At 37.3% G+C, this 23633-nt stretch overlaps 1 protein-coding gene across 13 annotated transcripts in view; it reads right to left on the reverse strand.

Annotated features, from left to right (window-relative positions):
- Window positions 1–23633, reverse strand: part of THOC2 (THO complex subunit 2) — a 103562-nt gene that overhangs the window by 56156 nt on the left and 23773 nt on the right. For all 13 annotated transcript variants that reach the window (XR_013825587.1, XR_013825588.1, XM_079909667.1 and 10 more), the window contains exons 5-9: window positions 22452–22522; window positions 21464–21585; window positions 20788–20921; window positions 12026–12192; window positions 1951–2043 (exon numbers count right to left, since the gene is read on the reverse strand). Coding sequence is in view for 11 of the 13 variants with exons in the window: in XM_079909667.1 (XP_079765793.1) it covers window positions 1951–2043; window positions 12026–12192; window positions 20788–20921; window positions 21464–21585; window positions 22452–22522 (587 nt within the window). In the remaining 2 variants the exon portion in view is untranslated. The remainder of the gene's footprint in view (window positions 1–1950; window positions 2044–12025; window positions 12193–20787; window positions 20922–21463; window positions 21586–22451; window positions 22523–23633) is intronic.

The following is a 23633-nucleotide window of genomic DNA, read 5'->3' on the forward strand; positions in this document are numbered from 1 at the left end:
CAGTAGCTAAGTCTAATGCAAAGTAAACAATCAGTAAATAATAAAAGGAAACACAGTGAAATATTAAGCCACATACTATAGACTTTATCCCATTAATCAAAAAAGGGGAGTGGGAGAAAATGCATTATGGGCTGGTACAAGGAGGTAAATGAGACTTTTTCTCATTCTTTATTCTCTCCACTGGCAATCAAACCCATTTTTATTGCTTTATTTATATATCTATCACATATCTACCACAGGTCCTCATCTTTTACCTAGTCTACTGCAATTGCCTCTAAAATCTCCATTTAACCCCAATGGGTTAAATCTAAGTTTTTAATTATAGTTCTCTCAATTTCTAGTCTTCTGTATTTTGAGAATATGTTATTAGGTGTATATAAAGTTACAACGATTATATCTTCCCATAAACAGAACTTTATTATTATAAAGTGACTATCTCTATTTTACCTGACAATAATAATTTCCCTAGTATATTTTTCCCACCATTTTACTTTCAACCTTTCTTTGTCCTTAGGTTTTAGACGTCTCATGTAAACAATAAACTGGTTTTTAATCCCATGTGAAAATCTCTGTCACCTTAACAGGAACACTTAGTCTGCTTATATTTAAAGTTAAACTGAAAAATATCAGTAATAAATGTATCATCATTTTTGTACTTTCCATTTGTCCTGCCAGTCTACACTTGCCTATAAACTCATACCTACGTCTTCAGATTCTCCTTTTTCTGACCAAGTTTCCATGTTTTCAGTTTGTACATCCCTTCTCTACTCTAAATCTTGAATGGCTCTCTACTATCAACAAGAAAAAAAATCCAAACTCCTTACCATGGCACTTAACAACCCTTCACAGTTTGGTCCCCAACCTAATTCTTTCTCCCTCCTCATTTCTCCTACATACCACCCGAGGCTCCAACCACTCTGAGCTTCCTGCTGTTCCCCTAAGGTGATAGTGAAGCCTTTTCAAACCTCCTGCCTTTATATTAGGTTAATTCTACCTACAAAGCTTCCCACCTTTTAAGCCTGGCCAACACCTACTCATCTATCAAGTTCCCAGTTCAACATCAGTAGTTTGGAAAAGCCTTCCAGAATCCCCCCAAGACAGAGATGGTCACTATCTATTCTGGGCCCTCACAGCACTTTGTGAATACTTCCAATAAAGTACTTATTGTATAATGCAAAATGTTTTCTCCCTTGCTAGACTATGACTGCTTCCAAGGTAGTGATCAAGTTTCATTCAACTCTGTAACCACAATATGCAATGACAGGCAAGGAAGTGATTTCAAAGGCGGTGAAGATGATGTCAGCTTTGGACAGTTCATAGATATCCTAATGCACAACTTAATAAAACAGGAATTTCTATGTTACAAACCTAGAGTTTTCAAATTGACAGGCTAAGCTGTTGCTAAACTAGAGATCATAAATCATAATCACATACACACTCCTCTAAATCCTAGATCCAGCAATAAAAGCACAATACCAGTCATTTATTATCCAGTAAAAACACAAAAGAAGCCATTTTTTTAAAGTATATGAAAAGTTCCCCATTCATACTGAATGCCTAAAATTAACATGTGGGTGAGAAGGAAGAACTATTTAGGTAATCTCATATTTCCCCTAATTTGTGTATAATACTGAAGTCTAAAACCACATTGATTAGAACTTGGCCTCGCTCTCCATGAGGTATGCCTTGACGACAATTAAAAACTTTAACTTCATAGCCAACCTTGAATTCTGTAACGGTGACAAAAGGTATTTCATTTCCATGGTTCCAATGAACTAAATTCATTTGCTTTATAAGGTAAACACAAAGCAGTAATGCAATAGGGCTTCAAAAATTAAGACTTGAGAGCCTAGAACCAATCTTGGAGTGCTATATATGGCTGCCTACTCCTCTTCCCCACCCCTGGGACGAACAACCAAATATTCTTAGCAGCCCACTGGACGGACTTACATGTACATAAAGATCATCTAAATCAATAAGATTAAATTGTAGAAGTACTGCTGCAACTCTGTACAAAGATGAAGGAGTCTCTCCATTTGGTTCCTTGAAAAACAAAAGAAAAGTTTCCATTTAGTGCCTAAAGTACAACTAAAATCATATCCATTTATCTACCAATAATTAAGAACAATTACATCAAATAACTCTAGGTCAACAATAAGCTTCATTGCTCTTCCTGATCATAAATAACATCCAAATTCAGGACAAAGATATTTATGTGAATATCCCTTTTCACACTAGCACATCTGATGAACACAAGGAAAGCAGTTTCAAAAATGGACACATTTTACAATACATGCTGATATTTGAATAAAATCTGAAACTTGAACAGAATGAGATTTTATACTGCATAATATCTATTTTGGGTTTCTGTTTATATGTGTGTTTTCTTAACTTGGTTTTTCAAGTACTTCTCAGTGGAGATGCAGATAGACAAGACTGACAAATCTGGAAGTACGGAACCATCTGTGTCTGCTTTATACTTTTCTTCCTATTCTTTTATTTCTTGGGGTTTATGCTAAGTATATCTGCTTGCCAGCTGATTTCCCCTTCAAAACAGGTGTCTATACTTAATACACATGAATAATTCAACATTTTAAACAAGGAATGGTCAATTCCAGGTCAGCCCTATGGACCCTACGGAGAAACAGAAGGATCTTTGAATGCTATCAAGAAAACTTTTTCCTAATTTTTAAACTGCTTGGGGTCAGATGAATAGAAGAATGACGTGAGGACAACTAGCAATTATTAAATGGCAAAATGCAAATAAAAAGCAAACAGTGACAATACACTATGTTCTGCTTCTACTCAACACTGAAAATGAGATCTTTGTAAGTAAGCGCCCCCCACAATTGTGATAGGTGTTATGTACATAATATATGAAGCTAACGAAACTAACAGATATCATATAAAAAAGGCATTGTTTCACTGTAATTTTTAAGACAGATAAGTCTTCAACTTAGCAATAGTTTGATTCTAAATGTTTTTTAAACGGTTATTTAGTATCAAAACATTTTCCCGTTAAAAACAAATGGTGGTCACACTTTTGAAGCAAACCCACAAAAGCTCACTACCTGACTTGAATCCACCAGGAATATTCTCATTTTTCCCATTATCTCTGTTTAAATGAGTCACAAGAAGCCCCTGACTCTCAGGACAAATGTCAACTCCCGTAAACTGATCTTCATATTGCTCTGCACAATCCCTGTTCTGTCCTATCCTACCTATCCATAGCCTTCTTAAAAAACTTCCATGGAATCCTCTGGAATTCATGATCCATCCTCAGCAAAACCCCATATATCCTGAACCTCTCCTCTAAATATATCCTCTAAACCCCTCCTCCCCCCTTCACCTTGACACTTGAACAAAGACTAGACTCACTAGGAACACCACTCCCACTGTAACCCAGTCAAGTGGTGGCTCTTTTCCCCAGACCCCTCACACTACTAGGCCTGGAGATGGGGTATGAATCATCTCTGCTTTTTATAGTTGTTTTCAGACTATTCTCCCTCCATGCTCCCTAAAGCTCAGCCAGCTCTGAATTTCCTATCACTCACTATCCCTCACTATTGCTGTGATCTAGTTTCATCTGTGATCTAGTTTCATTCTGCTGTGGTCAAAGAAGATATTTTGTATGATTTCAATGTTACAAATGTATTGAGACTTGTTTTGTGGTCTAATATAAGGTCTATCCTGGAGGATGTTCCATGTGTACTCAGGAAGAATGTGTAATCTATTGTTGTTGGGTGGAGTGTTCTATATATGTCTGTTAAGTCTAACTGGTTTACAGTGTTGTTCAAGTCCTCTATTTCCTTATTGATCTTTTGTCTAGTTGTTCTATCCATTAATGAGAGTAAGGTATGGAAATATCCAACAGTTATTGTAGAACTGTCTATTTCTCCTTTCAATTCTGTTAATCTTTGCTTCATATATTTTAAGGCTCTGTTTGGTGCATATACATTTATTAACTGTTGTGTGTTACGTTCTTGATAGGTTGACCCTTTTATCAATACATAATGCCTTTTGTTATCTATTATAAAAAATTTTGTCTTAAAGTCTATATAGCCACCCCAGCTCTCTCCTGGATACTATTTGCACGGGGTATCTATTTCCATACTTTCGCTTTCAACATATTTATATCTTTGGATCTTAAAGTAAGTTTCTTATAGATAACATATAGTTGAATCATGCTTTTTTTTTCCCTCTCATTTTATTACAATGAATTTTAACAGTACAGAAAAGTCACGTGACCTTGGTGGGTCTGGATCATGCTTTTTTATACATTCTGCCAAACTCTGCTTTTTAATTATAAAGTTTAACCCATTTACATTTAAATAATTAGTGACAAAGAAGGACTTCCACCATTTTGTTATTTGTTTTCTATATGTCTTATATTATTTTTTGTTTCTCATTTCCTCCATTACTGTCTTTTTTTGTAGTGTGCCATTTTGATTCCCTTCTCCTTTCCTCTTCTATTTATTTTTTAAAGTATTTTCTTAGTGGTTGGTTATCTTGAGTCTTACAATTAACATTTTAAACTTATAATAACCTATTTTGAATTAATATCAATTTAGCTTCATTTTTTTTTTGGCCACATGGCATGTGGGATCTGAGTTCCCTGACCAAGGATCGAACTCGCTTCCCCGGCACTGGAAGCACAGCATCTTAACTACTGGACCACCAGGGAAGTCCAAACTTAGCTTCAATATTATACAAAAACTCTGCACCTATAAATCTCTATCCCTCCCCCTTTTATAGTGTTATACATTGTGTGCCAATCAGATTTATAATTGTTGTTTTATTCCTTTGTCTTTTAAATCATGTAAGTAAAAAGGAGGAGTTACAAACCAAAAAATACAGTAATACTGGCTTTTATATTTACTATATAAATATAAAGTTTACCTATAAAGTTTCCTTTACCGGTGTTCTTTATTTCTTCACATGACTTCAAGTTACTGCTTAGTGTCCTTTCATTTCAGCCCAAAGGACTCCCTTTAGCATTTCTTGTAGAGTAGGTCTACCAGCAACGAACTCCCCCAGCTTTTGTTTACCGTAGAATATCATAATCTCTCATTTTTGAGGGATAGTTTTGTTGGATATAGAATTCTTGGTTTCATTCTTTCAGCATTTTATATATGCCATCCCACTGCCTTCTGAAGAGAAATCAGCTGTCAATCTCATTGAGGATCTCTTGTATGCAATGGGTCACATCTGTTTTGCTGCTTTCAAGATTCTCTTTGTCTTTCAACATTTGACTATAATGTGTCTCAGTGTGGTCTCTGGTGAGTTTATCCCTCTTGGTGTTCCTAGAGTCTCTTAGATGTGTAGATTCATATTTTTCATCAAATTTGGGAAGGTTCCGACCATTACTTTCTCAAATACACTTTCTGTCCTTTTCTCCCTCTCCTCTGCCTCTGGGACTCCATAATGTACATATTGGTACACGTTTTTGGGGGGGTTTTCTGGCCGCCTGCACAGCTTGCAGGATCTTAGTTCCCCAATCAGGGACTGAACCCAGGACCATGGCAGTGAAAGTGCCAAGTCCTAACCACTGAACCGCCAGGGAACTCCCCACATATGGTGTCCCATATAGTGCCAAGTGCCAAGTCCTAACCACTGAACCGCCAGGGAACTCCCCACATATGGTGTCCCATATAGGACACCATCAAGTGTATTGGTACACTTGATGGTGTCCTATAGGTCTCTGTTCATTTTTCTTCATTCTTTTCTGTTTCTGCTCCTTTCAACCTCAATTAACTTATCAAGTTGTCTAATTGTTTCTTCAGCCTTCTCAAATCTGCTGTTGTACCCATCTAGTGAATTTTCATTTCAGTTATCACACCTTTTAGCTCCAGAATTTGTTTGGTTCCTTTTTTTTAAAAATAATTTCTGTATTTTTTATTGATATTCTCTGTCTGGTGAGACAGTGCTTTCCTGGTTTTCTTTAGTTCTTTTCCCATGGTTTCCTATAGATAATAAGCATATTTAGGACTGTTGATTTAAATTATTTATCTAGTATGTCCATTGCCTGGGCTTCCTCAGGGACAGTTTCTATTAATTTCCTTTTTCTTATGAATGACCCTTACTTTGTTTCTTTGCGTAACTCATCATTTCTTGCAGAAAACTGAACATTTTGAATACTGTGTGGCAACTCTGAAAATCAGATTCTGCCCCCTCTATGGGCTTTGTTGATGCTGCTTACTGTGGTTTATTGTTGTTTGTTTAGTGACTTCTCTAAACTCATTTTGTAAAGTCTATACTATTATTGTGTGTGGCCACTGAAACCTGTTTCTTTTTAGCTTAGTGGTCAGCTAGTGTTTTGCATTTCTTAAAGGCCTGAAGAGAAAAAAGAAAAAAATACTCTTCCAGTCTTTGCACATTGGCTCTATGTTAGGGCACTCCTCAACACTTAGCTGGGCCATTTACAATTCTGCCTTAGTCTTCACTTCCTGCTTGTGTAGAGCCTGAAGGCCAGCCAGAGGAAAAAGCTTAGGGTCTTCTCAGCCCTTTTCTGAGCATGCATCCAGTTCTGGGCATGTGCTTGGCCTTTTTTTCTTCTGATTCCATGGTACATACAGGAACTTTTCTAAAGCCCTTATTCCCCTGTGTATCTCCTTATCCAACTTCTTCCTTCCCAGGTTTTCAGTCTCTCTATTGCTTGTCTGACTGTTGTCTCTTACTCCAGACTGCTAAAGCCAATAGTTGTGTCTTCAAATGTTTTTGGCAAAAGCCACCCCAGGGCTTCCCTGGTGGCGCAGTGGTTGAGAGTCCGCCTGCCTATGCAGGGGACACGGGTTCGTGCCCCGGTCCGGGAAGATCCCACATGCCACGGAGCAGCTGGGCCCGTGAGCCATAGCCGCTGAGCCTTCGTGTCCGGAGCCTGTGCTCCGCAACGGGAGAGGCCACAACAGTGAGAGACCCGCGTACCGCAAAAAAAATAAAATAAAATAAAAAAATAAAAATAAAAAGCCACCCCAGCCCTAGGGATGCTCCCAATCAGGCAAAAAAAAAGACAGGCCCTTGCACCAGTCCTTCAGGTAGCAGCCAGATAGGCTGAATTCTTTGTAAACAATTCTTTATATCCTCTGGCATTAGCAATCTGTACTAGGAGTGCAGGCTTCTATCTTCACAGCCACCATCAATCTGGGTGTGAGGGATAGTAGGCAGGCAATTTAAAATATCACAGTACTCTCTTACCCCAAACAGCAGCTTCTTTCTTCACCAAACCTTTCCTTAGTTGTTTTATGTTTTTACTAAATTCCAGAGTTCTGTAAAAGTCGATTCAGTTTTTTGCCAGTTCATTAGTTGTTTTCATGAAGGGACAGAGCTCTGGAGTTCTCTACTCTGCCACTTTTACTTATGTCCTATTGTTGTCATCTGTGGACTCCTGGGTCACTGCCCTTCACTTAGCAATGAATGATCTTAGCTTCTGATTCACTTTCACTTTCTCCAACTCTATTCCTTTCTTAATTTTTGGAGATTTTCAAATACACGTTAGTGATTCTTCCATCATCTTGGTCTCTCAGTTCCTTGAATCCCACTCTTCCAAAGATCTCCTGTACCCTATCTCAGCCATTCACTCCATATCCTGAACTTTAATATTACCAATAGCTACAACTCCTCAAAGTACTAATTTCACATATCCACCCTTAAGTGGGTCCTTAATGCTGCTGGCCAATCATACTCTATTTCTCTTGTCCATTCACTCTCCCACTCTCTTACACAACTATTTCCTACTTTCTCTCCTAAGCTCCAATACCTCCTTTCTCATCCTCTCTCTCAGTTGATGACCTTGCTTTCTATTTCAGCACGAAAACTGGAGCAATCAATAGGACTTCTATAAATTCTCACCATCAGATCTACCCACCTACCAACAACTGTACCCACATACGCTGCCTTTCCACCTGTTATTACTCTATGCTCCTATTTAAACTCCATCCATCACTTATGCCATAAACTGAATTCTCTCTATCCTACTCAAGAACACTGATCCAATAATTCTCTCCTCTTTCTCCTACATCACCAGTTTTCCTTTCTATGCAATCATTCCCATCAGCATATAAATGTATTCTCTCTCCCATCTTCAAAAAAAAAAATCTTGAGTTCACTTCCTCTACCAGCTATCACCCCATTTGTCTGTGCCTCTTTGTAGCAACTCTTTTACAGAGTTGTCTGTTCTCATCGTCTCCAATACCACTCTCCCCATTCTCTCTCTTAACACCACCCAAACTCTACAAATATGGCTAGCTCTGACCTCCCTGCTGATAAATCCAATGACCATTTTTTAGTCCTCATCTTAAATGACCTATCAGAGATATTTAACGGAATTGATCATTCCTTCTTCTATTTAGCTTCCAAGATGCTATATTCTTTTTGTTTTCCTCTTTCCTTATATGTATGTGTTCCTTCTATACCTCCTTTGCTGGTTCCTCCTCTTCTCCCAGGCCCTTTAACATCAGAGTGCCCCAAGGCTCAGCCCTTGGTTCTCTTATGTCTCTATATCCAACTTGATGATTTCATCCAGTATCACAACTTTAAATATCATCTATGTGCTTTTGGCACCCACATTTCTATTTCTAGCCCAGTCCTTTCTCTAGAACACCAGATCCAAATATCCAGTTATTGGAACTTCCCTGGTGGCACAGTGGTTAAGAATCTGCCTGCAATGCAGGGGACACGGGTTCAAGCCCTGGTCCGGGAAGATCCCACATGCCGCGGAGCAACTAAGCCTGTGCGCCACAACTACTGAGCCTGTGCTCTAGAGCCCGCGAGCCACAACTACTGAAGCCCGTGTGCCTAGAGCCCATGCTCCGCAACAAGAGAAGCCACCGTAATGAGAAGCCCACGCACCACAGTGAAGAGTAGCCCCCGCTCACCGCAACTAGAGAAAGCCAGCACGCAGCAACGAAGACCCAATGCAGCCAAAACTAAAATAAACAAATAAATAAGTTTATAAAAAAAATATCCAGTTATTTACTCAACATCTCCACTTGGATATCTAAATCTTTAACAGGTATCTCAAACTTAACATGCCCAAAACTGAATTCCTGATTCCTACCCACAACACTCTACCTGGCACATAAGAGGTACTCAGTCAATATTTCTTAAATGAATAAATGTGGGGTTATAATGGTGCCTGACCATGGTACTATTACTGTGTTTTGAATCCAGAAATCAAGGGTGAGAGTCATCATCTCCTTCCTCTTTCCTGTGGCAAGACAACTCCAGCCAAGTTTGTCTTTCAATACCCTCATACTTTCTAGTTAGTCCTTTCTTCCTGCCCTTTGTGCTGACCTTCATGCTGTCCCTAAACCCTCTATTGTAGCGATCCCTGTTAGGAGAATCAAACAGACATACCTGCCCAATTTTCCAAACTGGTCATGTGCCCTAAAACTGTTTACATCTGTACCACCCTTCCAAGTCAAAACATCCAGTATAGCTGACCCCAGGTTGAAGCCAGAATTAAAATCACTCTCACTGACTTCATAGCAGAAATAATTACCTTTGCCTAGAAGTCCTAAGCATTAAGGGAAAAAATTAAAAGAAGCCTGTTAATCCAAATAATTTCCAACTGGTGAAAACATGGGTTATGGTCAGTGGGAGTAAACATTTTCAGATAGTGATGGGGAGGGGGGAGTGGAGTTAGGCAAGGGACCAATACACAGGGTGAGCACACACACCTAGGAGCCAATTCCCCAGGTTACATGCCCTAAGCAGTTTTTTATTTTCATGGCTTTTCCTACTTTACCTCCCAAGACCACAAATTACCTAAAATCCCTGACATTTCTTCCCCTGCCCGCAGTGGTCCTTAAGACTGCAGATTCTCAAAACAAGATAGCTCAGGCAAGAGAAATAAGGGAATGGTGTTATACAGAGCAATACAAGGGTTACTCTTTCCAATAATAGGTCACTTCTAAATCAAATGTTTCTTGGCTGGGTATTTCTTATATAAGACAAAGGCCCCATTATCTACTAAAAAAAGGATCATTCTAACATTGGTCAACCCCCATGGATATTTTAATTCAGCTCAAAAAGTGTTACCATTATGAGGAATATTTTCATGTAAAAATTTTTAATTCTGAAACTCACATTCAACTAACAATACTTGATATTAAGCAGTAGGTCATCCATATTCACTGCAATATGCTCTGAAAACCTCAGTCTGCAAAGCCCTAACCTATATTCTAATTAATCGTGCCCAAGTTAAATTTCAGCTACCCTGTCACTTCAGCAGTCGGCTTCATGTTCTCAAACCCAAAACAATCAAGGTGCCTCTTAAAATGTGATGAAACACTTGAACTTCTCTTTCTCTGTACTAAGAGCAGACTCCCTGGCTACTGGTAGGAATAGGAACATCTGCCATCACTAATTTTTGAACCAAGGTGAAATGCTCTTGCCCCAAAACCCTGCCATTCATCTTGTTTGGTATCACAAAGCTATATGCTTTTAGTTCTGATCTCATTTCTCTTCTGGAGCATTCCAGAGAAATGGAAAACTGAAGATAAGCAAAGGCAGTAGGTGGTATATATTTGAGAATCCTAAAAGAAAACTGTCTTACTATCCTGAACTTGAGCTCCAGAGGACAGGAATAGACACTCTTCACCAGAGTATCCTCAATGCTTAGCAAAGCAACAACATACCCTAAAAACTCAATAAATGAGTATTTCTTGACTAGTTGAATATCCCAGGCAGGTAGACAAATTAGGAAAGCTATACCAAAAAGGCAACAGAGGCCTTATTACATTAAAATCCTCCATGCTATCAAGAGAGTTATCTTCCTAAAACATAGATAACTCATTTGTAGTAATTAGTGAACATTTACCATAGGCTAAGCAATAAATTAATCCAGAGAAATTAGTAAAATATAGACCATCCTAAATGACTAACAACCTAGCAAAGGAGACAGACATGGTTTATTCTAATATAACCTGATAAGTGCTAGAAGCCTGTGTCAAGTTTTATGAGAACAGAGTTTAAGAAGTGACTAATTATGCACGGGTGAAGTGCCCACCAAAACTTTATAGCACAAGTAGCACGTGATCTTAAAGAATAAATAAGAGTTTACAAGATGAAGAAAAGATAGGCGAGAGGGGGTGGGTAAGAACAGTTTTCTAGTTATAAAGAACTGCATGTAAACAGAGGTCTATACATAGCAATGCCCCCACCTAAGTTCAGGAAATGGCTAGTAACTGAATATGACTAGAATATGAGGTTTGAGGGAAAAAATCATTAAAGATGAGGCTAGAAAGAAAGAATGGGGCTAGATGGGGAAGAGCCTTTTCTGCCACATTTAAAAGTCTGAATTTCATCCTGCAGGTAATGGTTTTTAAACAGTGAGTCAATTCGATCTCTTTCAGAATGTAACAGTAGTTAATAATATGAAAGGTGGATTGAAAGAGAAATAATCAGAGGCATAGATTTGCAAGATAACTACTGTGGTGGTTTAAGTGAAAAATGATGTAAGATATGCCTCAAGAATTTATTCACATCCATAAAAAATTCCAATGGTAACTACCTGTACAATAAAATTCTAAGTCAACACAGTGTTCAAGGCCCTTGACAATCTAAAGTTATGCCAACCTTTCCAACCTCACTTCCTATCCTTTCTCTTCCCCACATCTTACAATCCAGCCACATGAGACTATGTACCATTTCTTCAATATGTTACGTACATTCACACTGCCACGTCTTCACTGACACACTATTTGTTACTTCTGCACAGACAACTCTCAACAAACTCCTACTCATCCTTCAAGGACCAGGTTTAAAAAAGGTTCTATCTGTGAAGTCTTCCCTCACTCCATCTCTCTCAAGGCAAAAATGTATTATGCTTTCTTCTAGGCTTTCACATCACATCATTCATACCACTAATGTAGTTTTTTCTATCCCCTCTGCTAGAATGGCTGAGCTAAAACCAGTCATTAAGAAATAAAATTCAAATTAAATTTTACATATAAAATCACAAAATTAACATACATACACACACACACACACACACACACACACACACACACATATTGTTCTTTACCTGGTAAAACTTGAATTTGAACCCAAGAATATGACACAGTGTTTGCGGTTCACACATACTCATGTAAGATTCTAATAAAGATATAAAGAAGTCATCGTGTTCTGGCCTGCATTCAAACACTTCTAAAATGACATCCAGAACTCTGTTGGGATCCAGATTAAAGCATCCTGCAACAGATGGATATACACAAATTCAAAAGTGATTATACATAATCTCTAGAAAAGCCATTAACCTTCAGGGACAACATACATAAAATAAAAATGTTTTTAAAAACAACTTCTTTTACAAGTTTGCTTCCCCTGCCCCAGAGGGAAATCTTCATAATTTTCAAGGTCATCACGGCTACTCCCCACATGTTACAGATGAGAAATATGACTTGCCCAGGATTGCAAAGTGGGTTAATGACAGGGCTTAGGCTGGAGCCCAGGACCTGTGACACTAAGTCAAGTGAAATTTCTTCTATGCCACATCATCTCATCAGTTCTTGATTACTCACGCTAGTGAAAGAGATTCACATTTTTAATTCTTAGCAAAATATGAAAATCAAACAATACAAGTTAGGCAACTAAAGGTTTTTTTATGTTTTATGCAGAAGTGCTTGGAATGTTGACAAATGAGTTAAAAGTTCAGGTTCATGAAAGTAGAGCACGATTTTTATAATCATTTTTTAATTTATCTTACATATACAACAAAACGTAATTGTACATTCATAGTTTTGGGCAGCATTCTAAAGGAAAACAGGTATACTGCTAATACTAAAAAGATGAGAATACAAGGAGTTGGGGACAAAACACAAGCAAACAGAGAAGGAAGAAAACAATCTAGGTAGAGCAGGAAAGGGAAAGGAAAGAAGCACTTAATAGGTACCGATGGCTACTTATCCTTGCTAATCTCCTAGGGTAAGCTAAAAAGGGCCAACGGACATGAATTTAATAAACATTCCTATCAGCCACCCTACTATTAATACATTATTACCTCTATTTGCATTCAGCTTCAGCTGTTACCATAATTATATTATAGCACAGTCACATCATACGTGCATTTAATTTGAGAATGCAACCATTTACACACAGCAAAATAAACAAAAGAGAGAATTTAAATGATATAGTCAATTCCACCCACCATTCCTCTCAATATAATGTATGCTTATGACCCAGAGTGAGCATATCAATCGGCTGTTCCCTCAGTTTATATCAGTTCCCTCATGCCTTGTGCATCAAGCTGAATGGAATTCTAGTATTTTTAATTACGTATTTTTCATTAGGCATAGCCCTTAAATGCAAGCTAACCACTTCATCTGGGGCAAGCAAATAAACACTGATTTCTTCTAATGCTGGAGGAAAAAGAACAACTGTGTTAACTTAGGGAGAGACGTTAGGTCTAAACACTATACACCTTATGGATGACTTAGAGGATTTTTCAAAGAAAATTCTTATATATCCTATTAATGATTTCCAGAGTTACTTCTATTATCTCCACACTTAAGTATATTAAATGCTATAAAACTAATGTCTAATTTGCAGTATCTTAGCAATCACTTAGAAAACCAAACTCTCCAAATACAAGAAGTATTTCTTTCCTCTTTTTATGAAACGCAAAGTTAAGAATATATTTTCTTCCATTTCTCTCATACTAAGGAAAGAAAGGAACAACACAGTGATCATCTCTTACTGAAAAGAGCTCCAGGCTTTCATAAATTCTCCAAAGAGATGTTTACCTAAAGTTCTGGGAAGAAAACGTCTAAATATTTTTGCCTGTCCTTGCACCCCCAAAAAGTATGGCTTATGAATGTACAAGTGACTCCAAAATAGCAACTGGAATTTTTAAATGCTGCTGGTGGAAATAAAAAATGTAAAACAGTACGACTGCTTTGTAAAATTGGCAGTTTCCTTAAAAGTTAAACTTAACACCTACCATATGACCCAGCCATTTCATTCCTAGGTATTTACCTCAAGAGAAAAAATATCTATGTCCATACAAAGACTTGTACACAAATATTCACAGCAGCTTTATTTATAATAGGACACTGAAATAGCCATCAACATGTGAATGGATAAACAAACTGTAGTACAGTATATTTGTAGAATATACAGTGGAATACTACTCAACAATAACAAGGAAAGAACTACCAATACAAGCAACAACATGGATGAATTACAAAATAATTATGCTGAATGAAATAAGCCAGACCCCCCCAAAAAAACTCACTATATGATTCCATTTATAAAAGAATTATAGAAAATGAAAACTAATCTATAGTTTAGAAAGCAGATCATTGATTACCTGGGGAGGAGAAAAGAGGAAGTACGGGGGGGAATGAAATACAAATGGGCAAGAGGAAACTGGGGGGGGGGGAGTGATAGAAATGTGAATTATCTAGATTGTGGTGATGTTTTCACAGGTGTATACATGTGTTAAAACTCAAACTGTACACTTCAAACATGCACATTTTATTGTATATCAATTATGCCTAGATAAAGCTGGGGAAAAAAAGCCACTGACAACAGATTATAGAAGTAGGATCTAGCAAATTCTCCAACCTTATAACTGCTCCTATATTTACTAAATATAAAAGTTTAATCAACTAAATAAAAATGAATAATGCTCTACTCTGTCAGAGAGGACAAAAGATACACTGAATACACTTTTGAAAAAATGGCTGGCTTATAATTACCCATTATGCTACATCCACAAAACTTGTGAATAAGGACTAGAACAGCAACATGTTACACGGAAATGTGTTTCATTCACATTGCTTTAAAGTTTGTATTTTCAATGTGCTACAATATGAACCATTGACATTACGTTTTGTTTAAACAGTATTATTCCATGAAGGCTATTTTAACAGTGATCTGTACAGTCAACTAACTACCAATTTCTTTCTAGAGGCAATTTAAGGTAGTAACCTACACAAAAAGGATGCAACTTTTATTTATAATAGATAACCTTTGTATCTTTCACAAAAGAAAAACTGGCTTAGGAATTTTCTATTATATGTCTCAGGTGCCATAAGTTAGTCCAATCAGTTGGAATGACCTATGCTACATAATATGGAAAAAGTAGCCAAACCAAGGACTTAGAAAACCATTTTTGAAACCTTAGAGATTTGCTAAATAACAGTTAAGCTATTTCACATACAAGATTTTAGTAACAATAAGTAAGCTTGAAATGTCCAAAATAATTTTTTTCTAATGGCAGCTGTGGTAGAACAGACACTCTTGTGCTCAAACATCTTAAAAAAGGCTTTTATCCAGCCCAAGCATCAACAGTCATGTGACCTTGAGACAGATCATAAGCCTAGCTCCCTACCTCTACCACCAGCTACATTAAGGAATATACACACACACATGCCTTTTGAGGAACAAACAGGGAACCATATCGGAAGCGGAAACATTTTTAAATGGTAGACTTGTAATGGCCATGGATTCATTCCTTCATTTAAATAAACATTAAATAACTACCCACTAAGTGCCAGGTGCTTGTGATACAGAGATTAATAAAATGCCTTCCCTACCCTTGAGGAGAGTTCACACCTTTTGGATGATACATCTTTGAAAAAATGCATTGAAAAGTAACTGAAGGCTCCCCAAAGATGGACAAGATGGCCAGTATATTAGAGCAAGTAATTGCAACTAGAGGCCAAAAATATGATAAAAGTGACAACGGTTCTTTTAGGAATAGGTCAAATTGAGATTCTTAACAGGAACAAAAAGGCCAAGGTAATATTGTAAACATGACTTGGAGAGATGTCCAGCCTGTACATTTCAGACAAGGAAACAGAATGATAGCGTCAACCATCATGTTCCTGACAGAATAAACCTTACAAGACAAAGAAAAACCATGTTTTGAACAAAAGGACATGATCTGGCTATGGCATGTAGAATTACTTTAGAAACAGGCTATACCATGGTCTCAATGTTTTTTGTACCCCCAAAATTCATATGTTGAAATTCTAATGCCCAATGTGATGGTATTAGGAAGTGGGGCCTTTGGAAGGTGAATAGGTCATAAGAGCATAGTCTCATGAATCAGATTAATGCCCTTTAAAAAGAGAGCTCCGTTGCCCCTTTTACCATGTGAGGATACAACAAGTTAGCGGTCTGCAACCCGGAAGAGGGCCCTCATGAGAACCCAACCATTCTGGCACTCTGATCTTGGACTTCCAGCCCCCAAAACCGTGAGAAGTACGTTTCTGTTGTTTATAAGCCCCCCAGTCTGTGGTATTTTGTTACAGAAGCCTGAATGGACTAAAACAGACTAATAACTTATGCTAACTATTTCTAAGAAATAGTATTTGCAAAAAACTGCACATCTCAAGGCAAGAACCAGAGAGCCAAGATGCACCCAACAAAATAAAAGTATAATTGTAAAAACAACTACGCTTGAGAACACCAATCGCTGTCTTCTTTTTCATAGTAGAGATAAACAACTTCTTCATAACTAGTGTGTAGTAAAGAAACTCCAATAAAGCAAAACCTTAGGGAAAGGAAGCAGTCAACTGGTTTCCCTTTCCAAGGGATAGGAGAGAGTTGACTAAAAGATAAGACGCTTCAAGGCTTAATGGCTCTTATATCCATACTGATCCAAAGACAAAATACTAAGTACACTCAAGATAATGTAGTCAAAGTGATTAAATGTCCCATAATCTACCAAAGAATAAAATCATTTGACTGGGGATTTTATTTTGTCTTTAATGTTTCTCTGGTCACTTAACAAGCAACCAAGAGGACTTGTGAGACTGAAGGAGGAGAGATTCTCACCCCACCCTTCCCCATCTCCAGCCAAATCTACAATCTTGGACACCAGGCGACAAATGAAGGTCCTGAGGTTTGGTGAAGAGGGCTCTGATTCTGGGTGAGAAGGAAAGGATCAGAGAGCCAAGGCCAAAAAGATCCTGGACCACTAAACCCAAAACCAGGAAGAACCATTTTCAGTCTCTAAAACCAAACTCGGAACTTCCCTGACGGTCCAGTGGATAAGACCACGGTCCCAATGCAGGGGGCCCGGGTTCGATCCCTGGTCAGGGAACTAGATCCCACATGCTGCAACTAAGAGCCCACATGCCGTAACTGAAGATCCCACACACAACAACAAAGATCCTGCACGTGGCAACGATCCCACGTGTCGCAACTAAGACCCAGCACAGCCAGCTAAATAAATAAATAAACAAACAAACAAACACACACAAGTAAGCTAGCTCCATGACTAATTTTTAGCCAGAACTTCTGATTTAGAGCAGCGATCAGCATACCATGGCCTATGGGTCAAATACATTCGATGTTTGTAAATAAAGTTGTGCTGGAACACAGACTCACTCATTTATTTACATGTTGTCCATGGCTGCTCTCACACTACAATGGCAAAAGTGAGTAGCTGCAACAAAAACCATGTGACCCAAAAGGAAAAAGATATTTACTATCTCATCCTTTACAGAAAAGGTTTGCTGACCACTAATTTAGAAGAAAGAAAAGAACACCTAGCTATTACTTTTTTGAAGGGCATTCAGAAGAGTAGGGTGCTTATAGTTTAGTTCAGCAATCAAAGGAGTCCATCTTTGGGAATTCCCTGGCGGTCCGGTGGTTAGGACTCTACGCCTTCACTGCCGAGGGCCCAGGTTCAATCCCTGGTCAGGGAACTAAGATCCCACAAGCCACGTGGCACGGCCAAAGAGTCCATCTCTGATATCCTTTCCTCTAATTTCTAAAAGATGCTTTTTGCCATCTTGATGCAGGGATCATTTGTGAGGCATCTATGATAATGGCAGCTCAAGGGACTAATAATCACTATCCATTCCTGTTAAGTTTTTCAAGCTTACTGTCAGACAAACACCAGGCAGACTTGTAATGGTTCCTATTCCTTGCTTTCTTGCAGTAAACAGCCCAAGGTTATCTGATAGGACATACTGTTTATTTAGGACATAAACATTTTGATGTGCCAGAATCTTTTAGGGAGCAAATGACTATCTTTTAACTATAGAATGATAAATAAGGATTTCTCCTGATCAGACCAAGTACCCTGAAATATAAGTGTATCTAAAATGCATGCCTCGGGACTTCCCTGGTGGCACAGTGGTTAAGAATCTGCCTGCCAATGCAGGGAACACGGGTTCAAGTCCTGGTCCAGGAAGATCCCACATGCCGCAGAACAACTAAGCCCATGTGCCACAACTACTGAGCCTGAGCTCTAGAGAGCCCACAAGCCACAACTACTGAGCCCACGTGCCACAAGTACTGAAGCCTGCGAGCCTAGAGCCCTTGCTCCACAAGAGAAGCCACCGCAATGAGAAGCCCGTGCACTGCAACGAAGAGTAGCCCCTGCTCGACACAACTAGAGAAAGCCCACGTGCAGCAACGAAGACCCAACGCAGCCAAATAAATAAATAAATTTATTTTTTAAATAATGCATGCCTCCCAAACCAGATATCAGTTCTGTCAATGGCTGGTGAAGGAGATCAGACCTGAGATAGCTTTGTATAAGATATTATCTGTCTAGGTTGCTCCTAAAGAGAAAGCAATGGGAATAAACAAGAGGAAACTCATCCAAAGATGCCATGAAAAGCAGGATGCTATGTTAGTGAACTGCTCTGGACAGATGAGACAAGGCCTACCTGAAGTCTGCACTGAGGGGGAATCCGATAAATTCTAACTCTTAAAGAGTGAGTACTCACTGGAATTGAAGTCTTAACCTCAACTTTAATGTCAATGAAAAATTCCTTTCTCAGACAATGGGGGAGGAGGGAATCAGCTAGTCAAAGAGAAACAAACACTAAGCCAGGGAGATGAACTTTCTCAAATCCTCCATGTCAGGGAAAAAAGAGGCTAGGAATCACTATAAAGTCTACTAGAAAGCGGGAAACATTCATTCGTTTTTCAATGAGTATTTATCCAGCACCTACGTACCAGGCACTGAGGTTAGAGGTACTAAACAAAACAGACAAAAACCCTTGTCCTCATGGAGCTTACTTGCATTCCAGTGGGGGTGTGGCATAAAATACGGTGCACATTATATGGTGTTAAGTGCTCAGAAGAAAGACAGTGAACCACAGGGAGTGTCGGGGTGGGGGGTGGCCATATAAGGCTACACTGCGGAGGTGGCATTTGAGTGTTTCTGGGCTAGCGTGCTTTGGAGCACACCCGACGGACTAGAACAGAGGTTTAGCCCAAGAAATCAAATTGTTTATACTCATGGAATATCCATGTGAGTTATGAGCTTGCAGTTGTGACTGTCACACTGTTCTTCAGAGACAGTAACATAACCTGTTCTCTATGGGGACAAAGTTCAAGAAAAGAAAGTACACAGCATACATTTTTCCCAGTTAGATAAAAGCACACTTTCAAGAAAATCCCTCTTTGAAATGTTCCCAAAATAACAAAGGACTAAAAAAGTATAAACTCACAAGGACAAAAAAATAGAAGAAACAAGGTCAGACAAGAGATGTCAACAAATAAGCAGATAAAGTAAAAAAAAAAAAAAAAAAAGTGAGGACCTTATACAGCAGAGAATTTTTTTGTGGGGGATACCATCTTAAGAGAGTACATGGCAGGATATAAGGAAAGACAAACTTATAGCAAGGCAGTACTGACAAACATCTCAAACTAGATCAAAATTCTGCAGGAAAAATGTAGAGCCTACCCTTGAAAGAACACAAAGGAAACCCTACAGGAGGATTTTTTTTTAATGGGTCACTGCTACACAGGTAAGCAAGAGCCCTGCAGCCTTAGGGGACTGCCAGTCTTGGTGTTAATTTGACAATGGAAGAAAGTAGCAAAGAGACTAAATCAGCTGCCAGAACTAGACTTACTTCAAAGAAAAGGGTAAATTTAAACTAAAAGCTCCTTACCTCTATACCTGTTGGCCACCAAAAGCTTAAGCTAAAAACAAAAATTACTGTAGTAAAACTGGTTTTATCTGGGTCCCCACTGGAGAAAGGGGATAAGGATTGGGACACCTCCTCTCTCTTTCTCATCCATAAATTTCAAAAACAGAGAAAGAACTGAGAATTGAGCATAAGCATCCTCTAAAATATAACCAGTGAAGCAGGAAATATGACTTTTCCAACAGGTCTCAAAACTTAAGACATCTAGGTGTTGCAAAATCTTCCCTGAGATAGCATAACACCTAACAAATAGCAAAAACTCTTTCCATTCTTGAAAAATCAGGAGTACCCTATTTTTCTATCATTCATTCCTCCTTTCTATAGAAGCCAACTATTTCCTCCAAATGCTCAATGCAAATAAAAAGAACAATGCTAAAGAAATTCTATTTAAAAGGTAGGGAAAGTAACACTTTCCTATTTGTTACACTTTTACAACATCTGCACTTACTTTAACAGACTGTTGTAAAAATAAAATAAAATGTGTATCAAAGTTGCTCGGTATTTTTAAAATCAAGTTCAAAAGAACTAAACATCTCCACGTTTCAAGAGTTCACCGAAGATTTTATTAAAGTTTCACATTTGCTTACTTATTTTCTGCCCTCCATAAAATTATTGGAAAATACTTAAAAATTAAAGATAGAAATACTAGAGAGCAGAAACTAATACAAACACAAAGGTAAGAGTAACAAGATTTCTTATAAATATCATCCCAAATTTTTTTATTACTGATAACAATCTTAAAAGTACAAGCTAGACACTTCTCTCGTTTCTTAACTTAAAAACAAAAAACTATAGGGAATGCACTAGTTTCGTCTTTATGGATATTCTTCAACAGTTAAAAAAATTTATCTTAGTAACATATAGTATATATAGATATACGTCTTACCTATTAAAGATTTGATATTTTCTAAGATTAAATCACTAGTAGTATTTCCAGATAAATCTTGCCCCAATTCAGCAATCAGCTTGGCATAACCTTCATTTTCTTCTCTTAACAAATTAAATTTTTGCTGCTTATAACTGAAATTAAACATCATAAAGCAGATAAAATTAATTTCAATTAACAAGCTTGCATAAGAGTATTGTATTCTTCTCACTGAATTTTCTTACTCTCTTATATAAAACAATCATAAGAACAGTTGTTGAAAGTTTACCTCTTTGTCTATCTTTTAGGATAGAAAATAACAGTGATTCTTAAGGGACACCCCAATGTTAATTACACAAGGAAAGGATATCGCTAATAACATAACACCATTTCCATCATTGACAAGAATATACCTTAAAGTCACAGTTGTAAATTATTTTATTGGTAGTAATAAAAGCACTGAATATTATTTTAACTTCTAACACGGAAAAAAATTAACATTGGTTTCACACAGGTAAAGTTCACTGCTGACTCAATAACCATAGGCTACTCTTAAAAGGAAAAAACACAAGACACATGCTAACAGCAACAACAACAAAAATCTTCAAAACGCCTTTAGAAACTTCTAGTATTCAACATGAGAACTAAAAAGCATGCTCAGGTACTTGATCTGCAACATAAAAATACATGTACTTACAAGAGTTTTGTCTTGATTTTAACTGACTTTTGATTGAATTGCTGTGATTGTTTGATAAGCCCTAACGATTCCAATGTTTCTGGATCCAAGCGTTCCTTCAGAACTGTGTCTGAAACTAAATGCTGTATTAAAAAATATTAAAGGCCATTTTACTCCTCAGCATTCCAACTATGCATTCACAATATTAAAACATATTCGAAATTATTTTCCCAAATAAGAATATTAAAATCACCTTATATATATACATCAACAACTTTATTAAAAGGCTTGGAACTTCAATCTAACACAAATGATGACTTTCCAAGTACTGAAACATACAGCTTTTTAAAACTTCACTAAAAATTATATGCCATGCTGTACACAACCTAAAAATGACAAGAACTACAGATGTAATTCTGATTAAAATTGAGTCTGTCAACTGAATTTTCTTTAAGATAATGCAGCATTTCAGCCTTCTTTGGCTTCTACTGTTTAAGTCAAATTCTATTGTCTGTCCTCGCAGCAAAGACAAGGACATTCTTCCAGGTCTGAGTAATGGCATTCCGCCTTGGTTTTAAATTTATGAACATAAAATGGTTTGCTAGACAATGATTATGATGAGCTCTAGAATTAATTATTTTTAAACTACCTCCATTCTTTTTCTCCTTGCCTAACAGTTTATGAAAAATTGTTCAGTTTAAAAGCTGTCCATATCATTTCTAGTCACTTGATAGATGCTTACCTTTTCCTTAGTTAGGAACTTACTAGGTCAGGAATATCACCAGAGGTTTTCTATGCATAGATAGTTTAAGTGATATGGTAGCATGCCTATTTCATAGAAAAAAATTAGCATGTCTAATTTTACAAAGCATTCCATTTCAAAACCCAAATCTCACCTTATAATGAACAGTCAACTGAATGTCAATACCCTCCTCCATTAACATGATTATCTGTGATTATAATCATTCCACATAAAATTTAGAAATGGAAAGTATTTTTTAAAACTTACCAAACATGTTAATACCAATTGTGTAAAATAGTCTCTCTTGCTTTTTTCTTCTAAACAATTTGTCTCAATATCTATAATGATGAAGAAAAAGAAAGATGAAAGTTTGATTTTTCTAGACTCCACAACTATAATAAGATACCTGTTTTCTTTAAAACTAGCTAAATTTAAAACTCCTCATTCTGAATTTGGGGGAAAAATTTAAACTGTGGTAAGCATAAGCAGTCCTTCATGTGCATATGAATACTTAAAGATTTATAAATTTTATAAATTATATATTATAAATTATTATATTATAAATTATAAATACTTATAATTTATAAATACTTATTAAAAACTTATATAAATACTTATAATTTCTCCTCATACTGAAAAACTGACCTTGTGACCAATGGCATATCCATACAATGGTAAGTTGATTATGGAGCTATGTGCTAAGGCACTGCAAGCAACAAAGCTTCCAAAAAATACTGTTTTCAAAAATGGAAACATTAGGGAATTCCCTGGTGGTCCAGTGGTTAGGACTTGGCGCTTTCACTGCCAAGGGCCAGGGTTCAATCCCTAGTTGGGGAACTAAGATCCCACAAGCCACGCAGAACGGCCAAAAAAAAGGGAAACATTCAAGCAAAGTTTAAACAACCACATGTCAGAGATGCTAAGGTAAAAAGCTGAACTGGGTGACAACGAAGATCTCTTCTAATACTAAAGATCCTATTACTCAGAAGATCAAACCCTTGACTTTGGCCACCTTGGTACCATGTTCTAACCAAGCTACTTGGTCACCAACTCTATGAAAACTGTATTAAAAGGTATTTTTAACATCCTATTTTGAATTACAATTCTAGTCAGCAAACAAAACTTCACTCAAGATTTTCATTTTCTTCCTACTGAAATATTTTTTTAAAAAACTGAGACCTCCTTGAGTTTCAGTACATTATTCAAAAAATTTGTCAAACAATTTTCTGATCTAAAGTATAGAGGAAATAAACAATTAGCTCTAAATGGTAAGCATCAAAAACTTCAACCAGGATTAGCAGGATTACAAAATTGATCTCAGGATTGTTTTAACTGATTACACACCATTACCTTATTTTTAAAGTCAATTCATATTTAGAATGTGCTATAGAAAACGGCACCAATTTTAGTGATGTAATAAAAATTGCCCTCTAAAAGTTCTAGGGCTCC

The sequence above is a fragment of the Stenella coeruleoalba genome (genome assembly GCF_951394435.1).
Source record: "Stenella coeruleoalba genome assembly, chromosome: X".
Lineage (NCBI taxonomy): Eukaryota > Metazoa > Chordata > Mammalia > Artiodactyla > Delphinidae > Stenella > Stenella coeruleoalba.